Source organism: Atta cephalotes (genome assembly GCF_000143395.1).
Source record: "Atta cephalotes unplaced genomic scaffold scaffold00011, whole genome shotgun sequence".
In the NCBI taxonomy this organism is placed as follows: Eukaryota; Metazoa; Arthropoda; class Insecta; order Hymenoptera; family Formicidae; genus Atta; species Atta cephalotes.
In genome coordinates, this window is record NW_012130075.1 from 2,342,225 (window position 1) to 2,359,391 (window position 17,167).

Consider the following 17,167-nt stretch of genomic DNA (forward strand, 5'->3'; position numbering starts at 1 on the left):
TNTTNTACTATATACTATAGTACTACTACTACTATACTATACACACACACACACACACACACACACACACACACACACACACACACACACACACACACACACTACTCTCTCTCTCTCTCTCTCTCTCTCTCTCTCTCTCTCTCTCTCTCTCTCTCTATCACGTATACAAAAACAATAATAGCAACAACAATAATAGTAGCAGCGATGTGAAACGAAATATCTTATATAACGAATCAAATAAATTACGATGCAGGAGTAGAGAGTCTTATTATGTTTTAATTTGTATCAGCGCTTCATTTATGATATAAAAAATTACAAGTTCAATTCCAAGATTAATTTCACTTCACATTGCCAGTTACATAACATTAATTTTCTACGACGATGATGTACTACTGCCACTTGAATAATTCATGTTTCATAGCCATTGCGAAACGTATGATCAACATTTATCGATGAAAAGGAAACGGAATGTACACGTATGTTACGCACGAAAAGAGATTATTTCGTTACTAATAATTGATTATATATTAAGTAAATTAATTTATGAAGCGAAAAGTGTTAAAAGTGAATATTTATGCACGTCAACATAGAGTTGTTACTCGTGGAATAAGTACGTCAAAGCTACTGTAAACTTTCAACATCAACACATTTTCGACATTTCAGACGTTTCAGAGGAACGAACATTGCTCGTAAAGCGTCAGAAGCAAAACGGGTTCGTGTTTAACGCTCGTTTCTTTCGGCAAATGATATCCTCGGGCGAGTCTCTGGACCGTACATACATTCGCGCAACGAGGCCCGTGAAACTTCGAGATACTCACGTCAGAAGTGCAGAAAAGTGACAGTCATATGTTACTCTAAGGTGCGCCTACGTACTTTAATCTGGCGACACACAAGCGCTTTACTACTTTAGCGGAGGTGTGCTTCTGAACTTGCCTGAGTGTAGCGGCAGCAGTAATCCCTACAACAGAAGAATACTTCCAGAGCCCCGAAATACTCACCGAACAGCGAGCCCATAACCATTCTCCATTTTGACTATTCCGAATACCGCGTCACGTCATACCTGACCTACGTCTATACACCTAATAAATCTAAAGAGGCATCTAAAGCGATAGAAAGATATTCTAGCTATCCTAGCTCAAGGATGCATTGTTGTGGATGTCTACACAATATTGTTGGTAACGGTACATATTGAGAGTTAATCATAGCAGAGTATAGTAAGGATATTAATAGACGTGCAAAATTTAGTAATATGCAGAAGTAGCGATGTTAAGATAAAGTCCAGATGTAAGCTGGAGTAAGATGTAAGATGGAGTATCTAGTCTAAGAATACCATCTTGCTAGGGTAACTAACAATATCATTGTTGCATCATATGCGATCTTCAAGGATTAGATAGAATCGACTGTTAACCACGTTGTGGACCATGCTGGAGCGTGACAAGCAATGAAAACGAGCAGGAGAATGATGAACAATGATCGATACGGGATATACGGCGGAAAGCAACGGAACTTTGACGGGACTCACACTGACAAACGATGTAAATTACAGTATACTACGAGACGTAATTGATTTTACGGCGGCGACGTAAGCGGTAAGTCGGAGCGTGTTTGGCACAGGATCAGGGAATTCCTTTAGACAACTTTTCCTTAGACGACGATTTGTTGATGTCTTTTGTATTCACGTTATGCAAACTGCTTTCTTTCTGCGGCCCGTTTTATATAATATGAGACGAACAATCTTATTTGATAATATGTGAAAAAAAGAAGATTCGTGAAAAACAATATGTGAAAAAAAAAGATTTTAATATCCCACGGTCAAACTTTCGCTGCAATTTTGCATATGTGAGATGGCGGGGAGAAAGGGAGGATTTGTATGAATAATTTATAAAACGTCGTCGTGATCTTGTTCGTCAACACGAAACGGGCTGCTTTTCTTAAATCGACAAACGAATGAAAACAACGTGTGCTGCATTCTCGAAGGCGGGCGAGAAGATTGCTTTGTACAGCTTATAGTTAAAGTTCTCAAAAATAGTCACATAAAGTCTCGTATTTATAAAAGACGCCATTAATTCGTAATATGCGAATTAGAGACGTTAATATCATATACGAAAAGAACAGTTTTACTGAAGTATTTATAAAAATTTAACTAGATACATAAATCTGAAATTAATTTTTAGAATGTTAAACTTTTTTACAGCATTATCATCCTCATGCTTAAAAATTTTATATAATTATTTGTTTTACGGCCAAACAAAATTATTTTCAAATCTATATCTAGTTACATTTTTACGTATTTCAGCAAAACTGTTCTTTTTGTATACTGTTGAAAGAACTAATGCTAATTATGAGGAATATCTCAGAATATCCACGCAAACACAACCCTTCGCAGATTATGTACAAAAGTTGCGTTTCGTTTCTCTAAGTAATGTCTTCCTTCATAAACAGAATGTACTTACTGTGGAACGTGTCCTGGCTGACTGCCGCCTCTTGCGAGGCTAAATACTGTCTGGCCTTCCTACCGCTGTAGTCACGTATGTCCTGATTCGCGCCTGATAATATATATAATATATTTTCAAAATCTGTCATTATGAGATAAATGCGATTACGGACTTTTTGTTATTTTATAGAGAAAATGCATACTCACCATATACTTGAACTAAGAGATTGAATATGTTCTCGTGGCCGAATTGCATAGCGATATGCAAAGGTGTGTAGCCCTAAAATGCAATGACAATTTGACGTAGAGATCTTCAAGTAACATTAGATATTATTCTAAATATAGATTAAACACTTAAAATAGAATGAGATATTCATCTCATTTTATTTTTATATATCTCGTTCTATCTTACGCATCTCTTTCATTTTATCTTAAACATGTCCTAAATATGATGGACAATCAAAAATTGCCTAATATTCATTTCTGCTAATTAACTTCAATCTCGATTTAATTGACTTTTTATCTTTTTTAGTTTTAAGAAATAGAAAAAGATAAAGAGTAAATTAAATCAAGATTAAAATTAATCTATTAACTTTGATAGAAATGGGTCTAAAAGATATCCAATATCTTACTTGATCTCTATTTTGATATATATATATATATATATATAATTTTTTTTTTTAAAACAAGGCATAACATTTTCAATCGTTTAAAGAATAAATGGATATCTCCGATCTTTCCGTAGCGACGTTTAAATATACTTATATAGATATTAATTATGTTCAGGAGTAAGGAGAGCGTATCGATAATTAGGCAAATTAAAAGACGAACAATATTCTCGTTCGACGAGCGTGTAAAATATCACGCGAACACAATGTTCACAAATCACGTGCTTTCACGTTGACGCAAAGTGCGCGCGCGTTATTAATATACTTATAAACATGTTCGGTCTACAATTTAATGAATAATGTATCTGTAATTGTACACGTGTATTCCTCCGTGTTGTCCGCCATTTCCGGCGCCGTCTTACGAAAAGGATACGCCAATCTCCTTCATTCTTTCTCTCTCTTTTTCTCCTAATGGAAGGAAATCGTAATAAGGTGGAAGAAAAATAATAGGGAGGGACTGTATCACACCTTCTGTCCGACGTGTTGCATATCTTATTATGATTTGCTCAAATGCGTGACGTACATTTACGAGTAAGAAAGTAACGATAGGAAGGAGACACGGAAAGAAAAGAGGGATGGTAGCGGCGCCGTCGCAAAGACAATGAGTAATTAATGGCACCGTATTATGAATATCATCTCGAGCGTGCGAATTCGCATTTCCGCGACAACGGCGCGATCCGAAACAATCACATATGTGCGTGCGTGTGTAAGGGAAACGGCGAGACGAAAAACTAGCCTCGCGTGCATCGCCTCTATCGTTTGCATGCATGCATTTTTATTCGGCTCTTATGCGAATCTTCATATTCCTATCTGAACACAATGCCTCTTCTAAATACCACAAGCAAATTGAGATAATATAGATTGTCCGCTGATTAATCTTGACTTCAAGACACATTTTAATTAAAGTCATAATTAGCACAATATTTAACGTTATGAAGCGAGGCTAATCTGCATCTAAAATCGAAATTATTTCTTGACAGTTTTTTAATCAATCTGTGAGTAGTACAGAAAGTTAAACATTCGGATATATTATGTACATGTAAATATTCATTTGTGCAAACGTAATTGAGCAGACGATAGATCTTAACGTGAATTTAAATAAGTCAGACCATTAAACGATATGAGACCTTTGATATAACATATAAGAGAAAATAACAGCATGGACAAATATCAATCCGTGGGCACGTTTCCGTTCATGATGCTATTTCATACAAGGCGATCGTTTCATTAAGAGATAATATCAAACTAATCTATAAATATAAAATGTTAAGTGGAGCTTACATTTTCATCATTGCGAACGACACGTCAAGGTCTTCGGGATATCGCGCTGTACGAACATTAAGAAGGCGTTATCTCACAATTAGTCTCGTTCGACTCGGGCAGGCAGGTGAAAAGAGCTGCTTTTCCAGCTCGCGTGTCAGGCAACAGCTGCCGGCCCCGATGGCTCTCTTTCGCTTTTTAAAGGTAATACAATACGTGCATTTGATCGCGACCGACGATCCACTTTAATGCGTAGTAGCATTATGATAGTTACAAGTGAATCCGATAAGGTCTATGAATTTATCGCCGCACGGATAATTTTGATTATCGAAATAATGTGTGTTGGATATCGGACGGAAAATTATGCTGCAGGTACTACAGTATGAGATCATCGTTTTCTTCTGTATTTCGTATCGTAAAATGGGTAACTTGAGCCAAATTTATCAATTTATAAAATTAAAAAAATAAATTTATTTATATAACTTTAGCTCAAATTAAAACTATCTATTTTTTAAAATCTTTTTTTGGAGTGGAATCTAATTCTAAAGAAATCTTACTCTTAAAAATTGATAATTGAGCCACCTTTTTTCAACATTGGCTCAATTGTCATTCTTTAAAATTAGATTCCATTCCAAAGATTTTAGAAAATAGACAATACATCCAAAATCAGAACGTAAGACATTTTAATAAGACATTTTAATAAGCATTTTCAAAACTTCGCTGATTCATAATCGAAATCAAAGCAATATCGATCGATTTTTCGAACCGTTTGATTTAATATCGATTACATTTTCTATTGATCTTCGAAGAAGATCGATATTTATCAACGTGCATCGATAAAATGTGGATCTTTTTTTGAAGATCAGTAAAAAATATCAAATGGCCCTAAAAAGCAATTAACTTCAAATCGACTTGTGATTCCGGAATTGAACTTGAATTATCTAATTTTGCAGTATCTATATATTTATAATTAGATAAAGTATCTCTATCGTAAGTCTAAATTAAATCGTGATATGTGATAAAATATGAGCTATGCTCACATCTGTAGCTGTAACATACCTCTTTTGCTGAAGGAAAACTAGTTTAATATATAAAAGTCGTTGAAAGCCGATCAGACGAGAAGAGCCGATTACGTAGTATGGCCTTGAATTAAGATATGCAAAACGCGAAGCCAACGATATATGAAGTCTCTATAAACAGCTTTGTCCCTTTCAATTGACAAATCGAAATTCATGAAGAATTGATCTTTGAATGAACACGAGCGGTGCAGTAGTCCTAAGAATAACAAAAGGAGCCAAATTAAAACTCGACAGGTTACAACATAGGTTTCAACACTTTTGAGCGCAACTCAAATGATGCGTCATCAATTGTTTTCCATTGAAAGGCTATTCATCGCCCGACGGTCTCGCGAACATGCTTCGCCTCGGCATAATTCGCAGACGGTATCTACGGTGAAAAGTAACCGCAATCGGTCAGGGACATCATGTATTCCTGCCGTGGGCTAGCATTCATGAAAGAGCACGTTGTATCACGTACACGTCGCGGTCACGATGCTCGCGTCGATAAGTACGACAAATTGCACGTAATTGTGTGCGTGTGTGAGTCATTATCCGGCAGAGACGAAAACGCAGACGAAATTGTCTTAAAAGTGCATTTTATACGTGTAAAATATACGAAACATTTGAAGGGAGGAAATGCGCGAAGGAGGGAAAAAAGTAGGTGCATCTGAAACGTATCAAAATATTGTTGTATCCTGTATGTATTTTTCATATGACATGAATATAAAATGGAGTTTTTTAAGTAAGCTTCTATTTATTGATCTTAATTTAGAAAAGTCTTGTTGCATTAATTAGAGTTTTAGTAGATTTAAATAGAAAAATACACATCGGACATTTATAATTAAATCTATTAAACATTTTAATGGAGATGACCATACAGTACAGATCATTCCAGCAATATTACAATAACATTGCAATAATATTATTACAAAGTTGCATTGCAATAATGTTGTTGCAAACTCCTGTATGGACATAAATTCAATTACAATAACTAGAATTCTGATGATCATAATTAGACTTCTGATACATATAATCAGAATTATTTCGTTTTATTATACTTCTTATTGATAACAAAACATTTTCTTTCAGTATATTTCTACATTCAAGAAATTTTACAAACATATCACTTTGAGTGTCTCTTGATTAAATTATAAGAGAAAAGAATAAATGAATAGAAAAAGATTTTCGTAAATTGAATTTGCAGATGCAATATGTTTCATTTCAATTATACTTGCGGCATGCATAATCGTAGTACATTACATTGGCTATATGTGTCGCCGACTAAAAAGGTTCCATGGTGGAAAAATGCGTAACGAAAGAGCCGATTTGAATCTGTATAATGCTTTTACCCTCAATTAAAATCACCCTCGAGATACGCGGCCGAGCGCGACATTTGGCCGCGTTACGGAAGTGCGATTAAAAAATAGTCCCCGTGACTGAGTTCATGAACGACGCTCGACTGTATATCGTGGCGTTTAATATCGAACTGTGCAATAAACGATAGTGACAAATGTGTCAAAACCACGATCGTAGTTATCGAAATGGGACGCACCCTCTGCGTTCAGGCACCCTCGATAATACGAGCTGAGAGAGAGAAGGGGTTGGCTGATTCGCGTGGAAAGAGCGCGTGGCTCACCCCCTTAAAATTTCTAATTTATTTCACTTTAAATTCCCCGCGCCTATAGGTACGCGCGCAAAAGTCACGACATATAAACACAGTCACATATAGAACGAAAAACGGCACATATATATGGGGTGGACTTTACGCGTCACCCTTTTGCCAACTCCAATAGCATGCGACACGTGTGTCCTCGCGACAAGTGGCACGACACACCCTTTACTGAGCTCACGCACGCACCCTTGCTCATCCCTTCGTGATGTGGATGTGCACTTACGAGGTGTCGCAAAAGCAACGGTTTCTTACGATTCGTAGATATTTTGGAAATCTAATTAAGAACAGCTTATTGCTTAAACGTTCAAATCGATAGTTTTTGAACTAGAAACGCGACAGAGATTTTATAGAATTTTTTATTTTACATCACGAACAGATAACTTTATATCCTTAAAGCATTTAAATGGATTTTAATGAGATTATAATGAACCATATTAATATTTAAAAAAATAGAACATCTCGATGATTATAAAGTTTGAATTTTAATTATCAATTAGGCATATTGGATTCACGTTATTAGAAAGTGAGTGACTTTTGAAACACTCTGTATGTAGGTGAGTACGTGCACGCGGAGAACCCTCTTTTTATGCTCACGATAATATTTTAAAGTAGCAATGTCCTGGCACGCGGAGTCTCGAGACAATATCGCGTCCCTACCGCCACTTCGTCTCTGTCTTTCTCGTCTCTGTTCGTTTCTTCTCTCGAGTGCGCCTACTCGCGCGTAACATGTCCTTTTTTTCTGCCTCACTTTTTCGTTTTTCTCTCTTTCATCCTTGCAGCAGCCTTCAGGAACAGGACAGCTGCCGGCCACCAATATCACGCACGCGTATATCACCGTTGAAGATTTTCAATTTTAATATTTTCCTACATCGAGCCGCCTTTACGAGCAGCTATATCATAACGGCACTTCTCCATTCCTCCGCCTATTCCAGAAGTGTGAAGGAATCGGGGGAGGAAGCTTTCGCACATTCCGAGAATATCTCGTTCTTCGACGTGGGCCTGCTCGAAAATCGGCTGGAAGGCAATATCATTTTCTGCGATCTATCATGTAGATATTTTTTTACATGTCTTGTATATTTTCGCATGATCAAAATTCAATTCCAAAAAGTTCGATTATTGTATTTCATTCTACTTGTACGTTCTATTTATTTCTGATATAAGTAAAATATTACAATAATCAAATTTTTCGATTCAACTAAATTATTCTTAAGAGATTTGTTTGCCCATATTCAAACAAAAGATTAGGTGATTCAATCAAATAGGTTTTTTAGTGAGTATATTCACTGCAGTGATATTAGAATTACATCAAAATTTTTGAAACTGAACAGGTAAAAAATAGCAGACATTTCGTTTGCAACCTTGAACGCACACAAAAATGCATGTTAAGTTAGTAAAATATGTCTTAGAAAGAATATGGCTTATTGTAAGCCACAAATCGTAAAAAATTGATTGATCGCTTATTCTTTTTACATTTGATTGATCGGCTTAAAAGTTATTACTTATATTGTAGAATGGGACTAATACAGGATAACGCGAGAGTCAAAGCAAAATACTTAAAAGGCACCTTAAAACCTCGAATGGCTTCGAGAAATTCCCCTGAACATTCTCGAATATGCTAAAAGAAGAGAACGAGAGGAAAAAGGAATCCTAACTGCGATGAAGATACAAAACTGAAACATAGACGAGTCTAATCGGATAATACCTAACTAAAACTTTTCTAGAGATTTCTGGAGATTTCTAGAGATTAGGTTTCACAGTAGACACTTTGCTTAAGCACCTATTTCATATTTTTTCTTTTCCAATTTTTAATGATCCAAGTTGCAGTAAAAACTAAATTCGTAAAAACTAAAAAATTCAGAGTTAGGAAAGTTACTTTGTAAAAATAACTAATTACAGTTTTTTTTCTTCCAAAAGTAACTAGTTACAGTTCCAAATTAGACTAAAAATTAATTCGTTACAATTACAGTTACTAAAAAAGTAACCTTCTAGTTATTTTTCAGTTACTTTTCTATTATAATAATTTCTATTATAATAATAGAACAATATGAGTGATATCATTAGAACTGTTAAAACAAAAAAAAATTTACGTTTTACTGACCAAAAACTATTTCGAAGCATTTGTAGCATCAAGTAAACTGCCTTAATCAGTATTCAGATTTTAACCAATCACATTAAATTAACAAATAAGTTTAAAATGTAAGTAAGTGTTAAATTAGTTATTAATTATTGGAAGAAACTATAACTAAATTAAGTTACAATTATTGAAAAAAGTAACTGTAATTGTTACAATTGTAACTTAGTTACAAGTTACAGTTAGTTACTGCCCAAACCTGCTAAAAATATTATAACGCACGACAGATAATTTCTCTTATTGTTAACAATTTTTCATATTATCCATTCCTAATGATGAATACTAATAAGGAATTACATAGTTATCACTCATGAGGAACATTCTAGTCGCATCTACGAAGCCCTAAGGATAGAATGACCGTTGTCGGACAAAGATGCAGGCGCCAGGCGATGCAGACGGCTTACGGGAGCCTCCTGTGGGTACGGGGCTTGGGGGACGTGGCCATCGTTTTTTTGCGGGGATTAAATGCGAGCCGATGCTGCGATAAGCCGTAGAAAAGCACGGTAGAAGCGGTGACAGATTATGCCAGTGACTGCGACCCGCTTCGTCGTCGAGACTGCGGCGCACCCGTTTTATTTAACACCAACCGAGGATTTAAAAAAAGAGTGGTAAGTGGCGGCAAAACCGCGGTAAATTCTTACGATAAGCAGGCCGGAGTTTCTCCATCGACGAAACCAAACGTTCGAAAAAAACGGACCGCTCGCGCTATGATTTTTCACGCTAAAAGCGCCATCAGTCAGATCCGTTCGGTGTTTGTTGCACCGAGAAACATTCCGCTGTATCGAAAATTCCAAAGCTTGCGTGATGAGATGAAGCTGCGCAGCTTGATGTTAACATCCTGGGTAAAATAACTTGTTCGAGTCAGTGACATTTTAAATAATGCAAGAATTCAAAGAAAACTGATGAATATCGAGTAACACGCGAATCGAAGCACGCATAAGGAAGAGAATTTTTTTTATTTTCCGTTATCGTGCTTTTTGTAATTTACTGATTTTTTTCAGGTTTCCGGCGGCCATATCAAGCGAACCGGTATCGATGCCCTCGAGTGGCGGATATTAGTCGAGGATGAGATCGGCGCTGTGCCACGGGCGATTCCGCGTGCATTACGAAGCTATCGGGTAATCGCGGAGTTCTTTTTTTTTATTCTTTTCCCACCGTCCTTTCATTTGCCACGGGATTGGGGGAAAGCCAGTGCCCGGGATAAGCCGTAGGAAAGCGCGGCACGGGAGCGATGCCGGTGACAGATTACGCCGCGCCGCGCGATCCGCAGTCTGGTCCTAAAGCCGCGCCGTGGAAAAAAGCAGAGCGAGGATTCGCCGAGGACAGATCTCCCTCGTCCGGGTGTGGATTACCTACTCTACATCGGTACGTACACGAGCACGACCGTATTCATTATATCCGGCGCTAATCCCCAGCAACATCGAGTCAGCCGGGATTGTCATTGGGAAGGTACGAAAATAGCGACGTCTGCGCGCATAATGTTTCTGTATTAAGGAAATCTCTCATACACTCTTATGCATGTACTCTTGATTCTCTTCTGCTAGACTCTTATATATACTCTTGACTTCTGGGCTTTACTCTTGAAAAATATCGTGTACAAAAATACTAAGGAAATCTATAATATATATGTAACGTATACTTTGATATTTTCGTATATTTTAATTTCTCTGTTTTATATCAAATTATTTAAGAAACTATTTTCTAATTAAAGAAACTATTTTCCAATGTTTTTTGTATAACTTGGAAATTATCGAAGCGGTAAAGAAAATTGTCGTTTTTTTTTCGATAAGATTTCTGCAGTTGAGAGAACGCTCAACGGATGACAACGAATTGTAGAAGAACGTGGATTTAGAGGCAAGGAAGAAAAGGTGTGCTGCGGTGTCGACAGGTCAGTTCGGATTACACCGGCGGAAACAAATGAGTCTACCGTGCGCGAAGAAGATATGGTGAAAACCTTACAAGAAGATAAATGAACCGGCTTTCGGAATACACGCGCTTCGAATTCAATTTCCATCTAATGATGGAACGACAAAGGAAAAAATTAAACGAGTTAAGTAAACTTCTTTCAGCTGCTCGACAATTCAAAAATATTAAATATTTCAATATTTATATATAAAATCGTTATATTCTAATTGTAAGTGTAATATAAAAAATTAAATTTTTATAAAATTATGATGTATCGCTCAAAATCTTATGTGATAGAAGGAAGAAAGATTAACATTTAGAGGGAGATCTATTTTTAAAATCTTACAACATTTTCTCGAGTAAAACTTTGCGGATAATATTAGCAACAGGAATAAATATAAAACATTAAAGAAATAAAAAATTAGAAATAGATTGAACATAATGCTTAATAGATACAAATAAAACACATCATATATCTAACATATATATATATATATATATGTTAGAACTTATTTCTATTTATATTCACATTGTGCACTTTATATTTAATCTCTGTTCCTATTTTTTTATTTCTCTAATATTTAATATTTATTCTGTTTTTAATAAATATCTTTCATTGTGCCTAAGATTTATTATAATTTATTGTATTTCTTGCCACAAAATATGACAGGCCCTATAATGACTTCCCATCCTGTAAAGATTGTAAACCTAATTAGTTTTAGAGTAACAAATACTGGCAATCACAGCCCAATGCAATGTCCGTGACAAAAAAATTGAAATAACTTTGTTGTCCAGTATAACGCGAGGACAGGAGCCCGAGATGGAGTTTGTCGCGAAGCGACTAACGAGCAAGGACCTCGTTTTCCCTCTTTCCTCCTCTAAGTACTCGCCTCCCTCGTCGCACGCCGTCTCTTGTCGTGAAGCACTCCCGGCTTATATAAGTCTTATAAAGAGCAAAGAGCGGCGGGACCACACACATCCGATCCTATCTGCGGGCTTTTCTGTGCGCTTCGACCGTCTCTCTCCTTTCCTTTTCCTTCCTGCCTTCCTTCCTTTCTGCTACGCGGGACTGACTCTCCGTTTGTTCTACCTCTTACAACACGACTCGCCCCCTAAACCGATCCTGCTCTCCGTACGTCTGGCAAATTATACGCGATCGTGACAAGGACCGCCGCAGATGCTCGCTCTTTCTCGATGTTATCCAAATGTATCTGGGATACATTTTGTCTTAATCTCGATGTAAAAATCATTGATGTAAGAATTCATTAAAGACGTTATTTTTTAATATATCAATTATAAATTGCTAATCTACTTACTGCGTATTCTTAAAACATATTAAGCTATAGTTAAAAAATAAGACACACTTACCCCATTCTGCATTATCCGATGGAAGCAACCAATGATCAGACATCGGAAATATAAAAAAAATAGGAATTTACATTATCGTTCAAATAATAGTATAAGATCGAATAATCGCTTCAATATTCTATATGTAAATTAAATCATCGTTCTTACATTTTATAATGTCCATATATTAATTTTATGAACAAATATTTTATCCATCAATCTTAGGGAAACGATACTCACCGTAGTTTCATTGACACTTTTGATGTAGTCTTTGTAGGTACCCGCTATTAATTTAACGATGTTCTCGTTACCATGTTTGGCTCCCCAATGTAAAGCCGTCTGCAACATATGTACAAGAAAGGCGGGGTGATAATTCGTTTGTCAGTCATTTAAATCGCACGACGAGATTACAGCGCAAGTAATGCAAGACCACGAGGAAACCACGCGATGGGAATGTGATAAGTAAAAATGTATCAGCACTGAGATTTATGGCACGACTGCGAATTCTTCGGTGGGATGTATGTCGAAGGTGGCCTCGATTGTAGACACGATGCGAGCAGCTGTAACGTATTTTCGGGGTGACGCGTCGGTGAAATATTCGCGAATTAAGCGACGGCAACGGCCGGGTGTCAACCGGGACGAGCTGGATGAATGGGAACCATCGCCCGCGCCAGAATGTATTCGAGAGAGGAAGATCTCGACTGGCAGTCGATTACAGTCGGAGTGCAAAGGAGTTAGTGCGGCTCAAGGAAACCCGGAAAGAGCAAATAGATCAAACTTGAGATTGAATTTACTTCCATTTAGACGCTTTGGTGAATCAGAGAATGAGGAAAAGAAAGATTGATTGATCTTTATTAGCTTCAATAGCTGCAAAGTGTGATACAATCTAATATAATGCTTATTTATTAATTATCCAAATCGTCAGACTTAAACATCCTATACATTTACATTGCACTATATCTCTTCTCTCCTAAGTACTATTCCTGTTATCCCATAACTTTCCATTTTCTTTAACAAAATATCTTTGTCTACTAATTCAAACGCCCTTTTTAAATCTAAAAATACAACTTCTGTCAACTTTCTTTCGCCTATACTATTTTTCCAACTCGATATAACCGATATAAATTTGAAGGGCAATTTCACATGAGTATCTCGTTCTAAATCCTGATTGACACTCTTCTAATTTATTATCCTCTAAATAGTTAACTAATTGATTGTGAATTGTTATTTCTAGTTCCTTCTCGTAAATCGATAACTTATTTATAAATCGAATTCTTCTATTTTTTTTGTTCTTTGTATTTTTGATATAGGAATTACAATAGTTTCTTTCCAGTCATTTGAGAATATTCCCTCCTCTAAGAATCTATTCAGTACTTCGCATAATTTTATACCTGCTATCGTTACCATTGTCCTTTTCATTATCTCAATAGTTATTCCTTCTGTACAACTTTTGTTTCCTAATTTATAAACTACTCGATTTAATTCGCCTATATTAATTGTATTAAAAACTTAAAATTTACTTTTAGTATATTTATCTATTATTAATTCCATTGTATCATTTCTAAAGTCCCTGATATGCTATCTACAAAATATCTATTAAAAATATTTGTCATCTCATATATATTACTATATAAAGTGTCTCCACACTGAATCTCCCTGTATGTATTATCTCTACTCGTACTACCCTTCAGCAGCTCTCGAAGCGACCTCCACATTTGTCGAGGATTTTTTTATATTTTCGTCTAATCTAAAATTCTAAATTATTTTTCTTGGCCTTTCTACATTCATCAACTACTTTGTTTCTCAATTGTCGAAACAGTTTCCAATCATCATTACTTTTGCTTATTTGAGCTAATTTATAAATCTCATTTCTTAGATTTACCATTTGACGGAAAATTATTGCTTACCTCGCCATTTATTTCGTGTAATTTTCTTTCTAGATGCAATCTCATCAAGACTTTACAATCGGATTTATAGTTAAATTCGCCAGATCAACATTATTACCTTCAAGAATATTTACTTTACACTCAATCATTCTCATAAATTTATCTATATTTATCTTCTTATAATTCCTACATACAATCGTATGTAGGACTATTCTTATTTTTTTTCGCATTTACCCCAATATAAGACAATCATTGAATTATCCGTTATTTTTGGCTCATGCTCAACTGTTACCTCTATTTCTTCTTTAGTAAAAACTAAATCAATTATTGTCTCTGAAGTATTTAATTTTCTCGGTTGACTCATTTATCAATTATTTTAAACCTACTGAATTCACTATTCTTAATTTATTCTAACAGTAATTTTTAACTTTCATATTCTATATTAAAATCATCCATTAATATAACACTACTACTATTCAGCAAATCATCATTACATATTTCTTCCAGAAATTCTATAAAATTTGCATCACTAATGCTAGACGAATAATAAACTAACATTAATGTTCCTTTATAATTCTTGTTACTAATTTTTATTGTTATTGATCACTAATTACTATCACATATATTTATCGCTGAGAGAGAGAAAGAGGGGGGGGAGGGAGGATTTCTTGGTCTGATCGCAGTGAAAGAAAATACTAATATTTTCTGAAATATATATATTTCACTATTTTATTCAAATACCTGGTATACTCTGGTAATATATATACTAGAATATCTGGTAATATATATACCAGTATTAAAATATTAGGTATATTTTAATATTCTAGTATATATCAAAATATAATGTTGAAATTCAGAATAAGATGACAATGATTAGATAAGAGACAATGAACATGCAGAAAATTTGGATATTACATCGTAAATGTGTAAACAAAATCGGAGATATTCTGGTAGATAAATTTAAATTTGTAAAAATAAGTAAAATATGTATATTCCAACTATGTTAATATTCATTGTTAAAGCTTTCATAAATATGGAAGAATTTTTTTATTTTATATAGTCAAGAATAATATGAATTTGCCTTGAAGTTCTATGTACTGCAAACTATGTATTGCAGACAAAGAGTGAAAATTTCACATTGTGATGGAGGGTTAATAATATAGACAAGAATTTCGCAACAGAGTCTTGTATCAATTATTTCAGTGATGTTCTATTCACATCATACTTTGGATCATCGTCGAATGTATACCCGAGCGTGACCGTATGAACTCTAGTCCGCCTGCTAAAATTAACGTTCAAAATTAATCACCGGATCGCCGCTCGACAACTATTAACGCAACATTCTAGCCCCGATTCGACGAGATGCTCTAAAAGGGATACACGTTTTTCGCGTAAGGGCGGCAGAGCAACAAGCTTTCGTACCGAAACATGCATTTTAATTCCATCGAGTCGGCGTCCCGCGGGTAGATTAAAAATAGTGTCTCCGTCTCCCCGGATTTTAGGGGTGTCATAGAAGCTGCCCTCAGACCTGAAGCTGACTGCCAACGTATGCTAGAGCTACCCTCCACACGGACTGCAAGTCGCGGACCACCTCATTAGTGGACGACGAAAAAAAAAGTTCATTCTAACGAGACTACGTACCTAATGACGGGAACCACGCGTGAGCCCGCCCGCGCGAGCGAGTATATGTATGAGACGGTACACGTGGCGGGTCTCTAAACGAGGACGTAGGTACACCTTGTGTACGACTTTCATTTTATATGCGGTCTGCGCGAAAAAATTAACGAACGCACGACGAACATATCGAAATGTAATGACATTAGGCATCATATGCCACGAATAACGATGTAAAGAACTTTACAGTACAAATACACGTATTGATCAATCGAATTGACAGTTACGTCTATGTATGTTGAAATAATCAGTTTCTAATGAGAATAAAAGGTATTGAAGCTGAGATTTAGATTTTCTATAAAAATCAAAATTTTTTTCGTACAATCCATCAGTTAGTTGTCACCATAAGTAATGCTTTTTATATGTTCGAAGAGCAGAGCGCAGGAAAGAGGAATTTATGCATATGGATAATACGAATAATTAAGGGCGCGCTCTGTCTGCTGTACAATTATTAAACGTACTGCACATAGCGCGACGGCAGGCCGAGTGAAGTCATTAACTACGAAGTGCGCGGACATGGCCCATCTAATACGCTCCACTAGTCCGGCTGGTGAAGATGCAAGAATCCGGCTGAATTACACGGCCGAGGTGCAAAATGAATTTTTACGGTGGTCTCGCGGGACCATCAGCGCTTATGTGAGTATATACTCGTGGCCGAGCTCGGACGTCTACTTCCCCCGGCTTCGTGCTAACGAAGTTTTATGAAGCGCGATAGCGCCATACCTACGCCGCGCCGCCGTGGACTTTGGCGCTCCTTAATTTGTGAATGCTGCTGCCGCGCGGTGTCGGCCGCGCGCCATGTCGCAAAAGAATGGTATGTCGGCCGACAACGTGATATATCTTCGGCCCTCTGCCCCGGACCTTCGGTCGGAGTATAGGTGCATACCGCGGATATACAGTAGCCTGCTTCTTTTCCTGCCGGCGCGGCGTAACTTTCTTCAGAACGATCCGCGCGTGAGAAAGTACGCGGTCCAAGTATCGCCAAGATCGACTGTGCTTTCCACTGTATAACTTCATGATAGTTTTCTTTGAAATTGCGACGCATCGAATGGATCGGTGGAAAAGTAGTCCGTGATTTAAAACGCATTTAGAATTTTCATTTATTCTCCCTCTCCCTTTCTCTCTCTCTCTC

The 17,167-nt window shown here is 36.4% G+C and overlaps 1 protein-coding gene across 1 annotated transcript in view; it reads right to left on the bottom strand.

Annotated features, from left to right (window-relative positions):
• LOC105617008 (ankyrin repeat domain-containing protein SOWAHB) overlaps positions 1-17,167 on the bottom strand; it is a 123,875-nt gene that overhangs the window by 2,019 nt on the left and 104,689 nt on the right. The window contains exons 9-12 of the mRNA XM_012198589.1: positions 12,716-12,814; positions 12,497-12,502; positions 2,642-2,714; positions 2,454-2,546 (exon numbers count right to left, since the gene is read on the bottom strand). Of these exons, the coding sequence (XP_012053979.1) occupies positions 2,454-2,546; positions 2,642-2,714; positions 12,497-12,502; positions 12,716-12,814 (271 nt within the window). The remainder of the gene's footprint in view (positions 1-2,453; positions 2,547-2,641; positions 2,715-12,496; positions 12,503-12,715; positions 12,815-17,167) is intronic.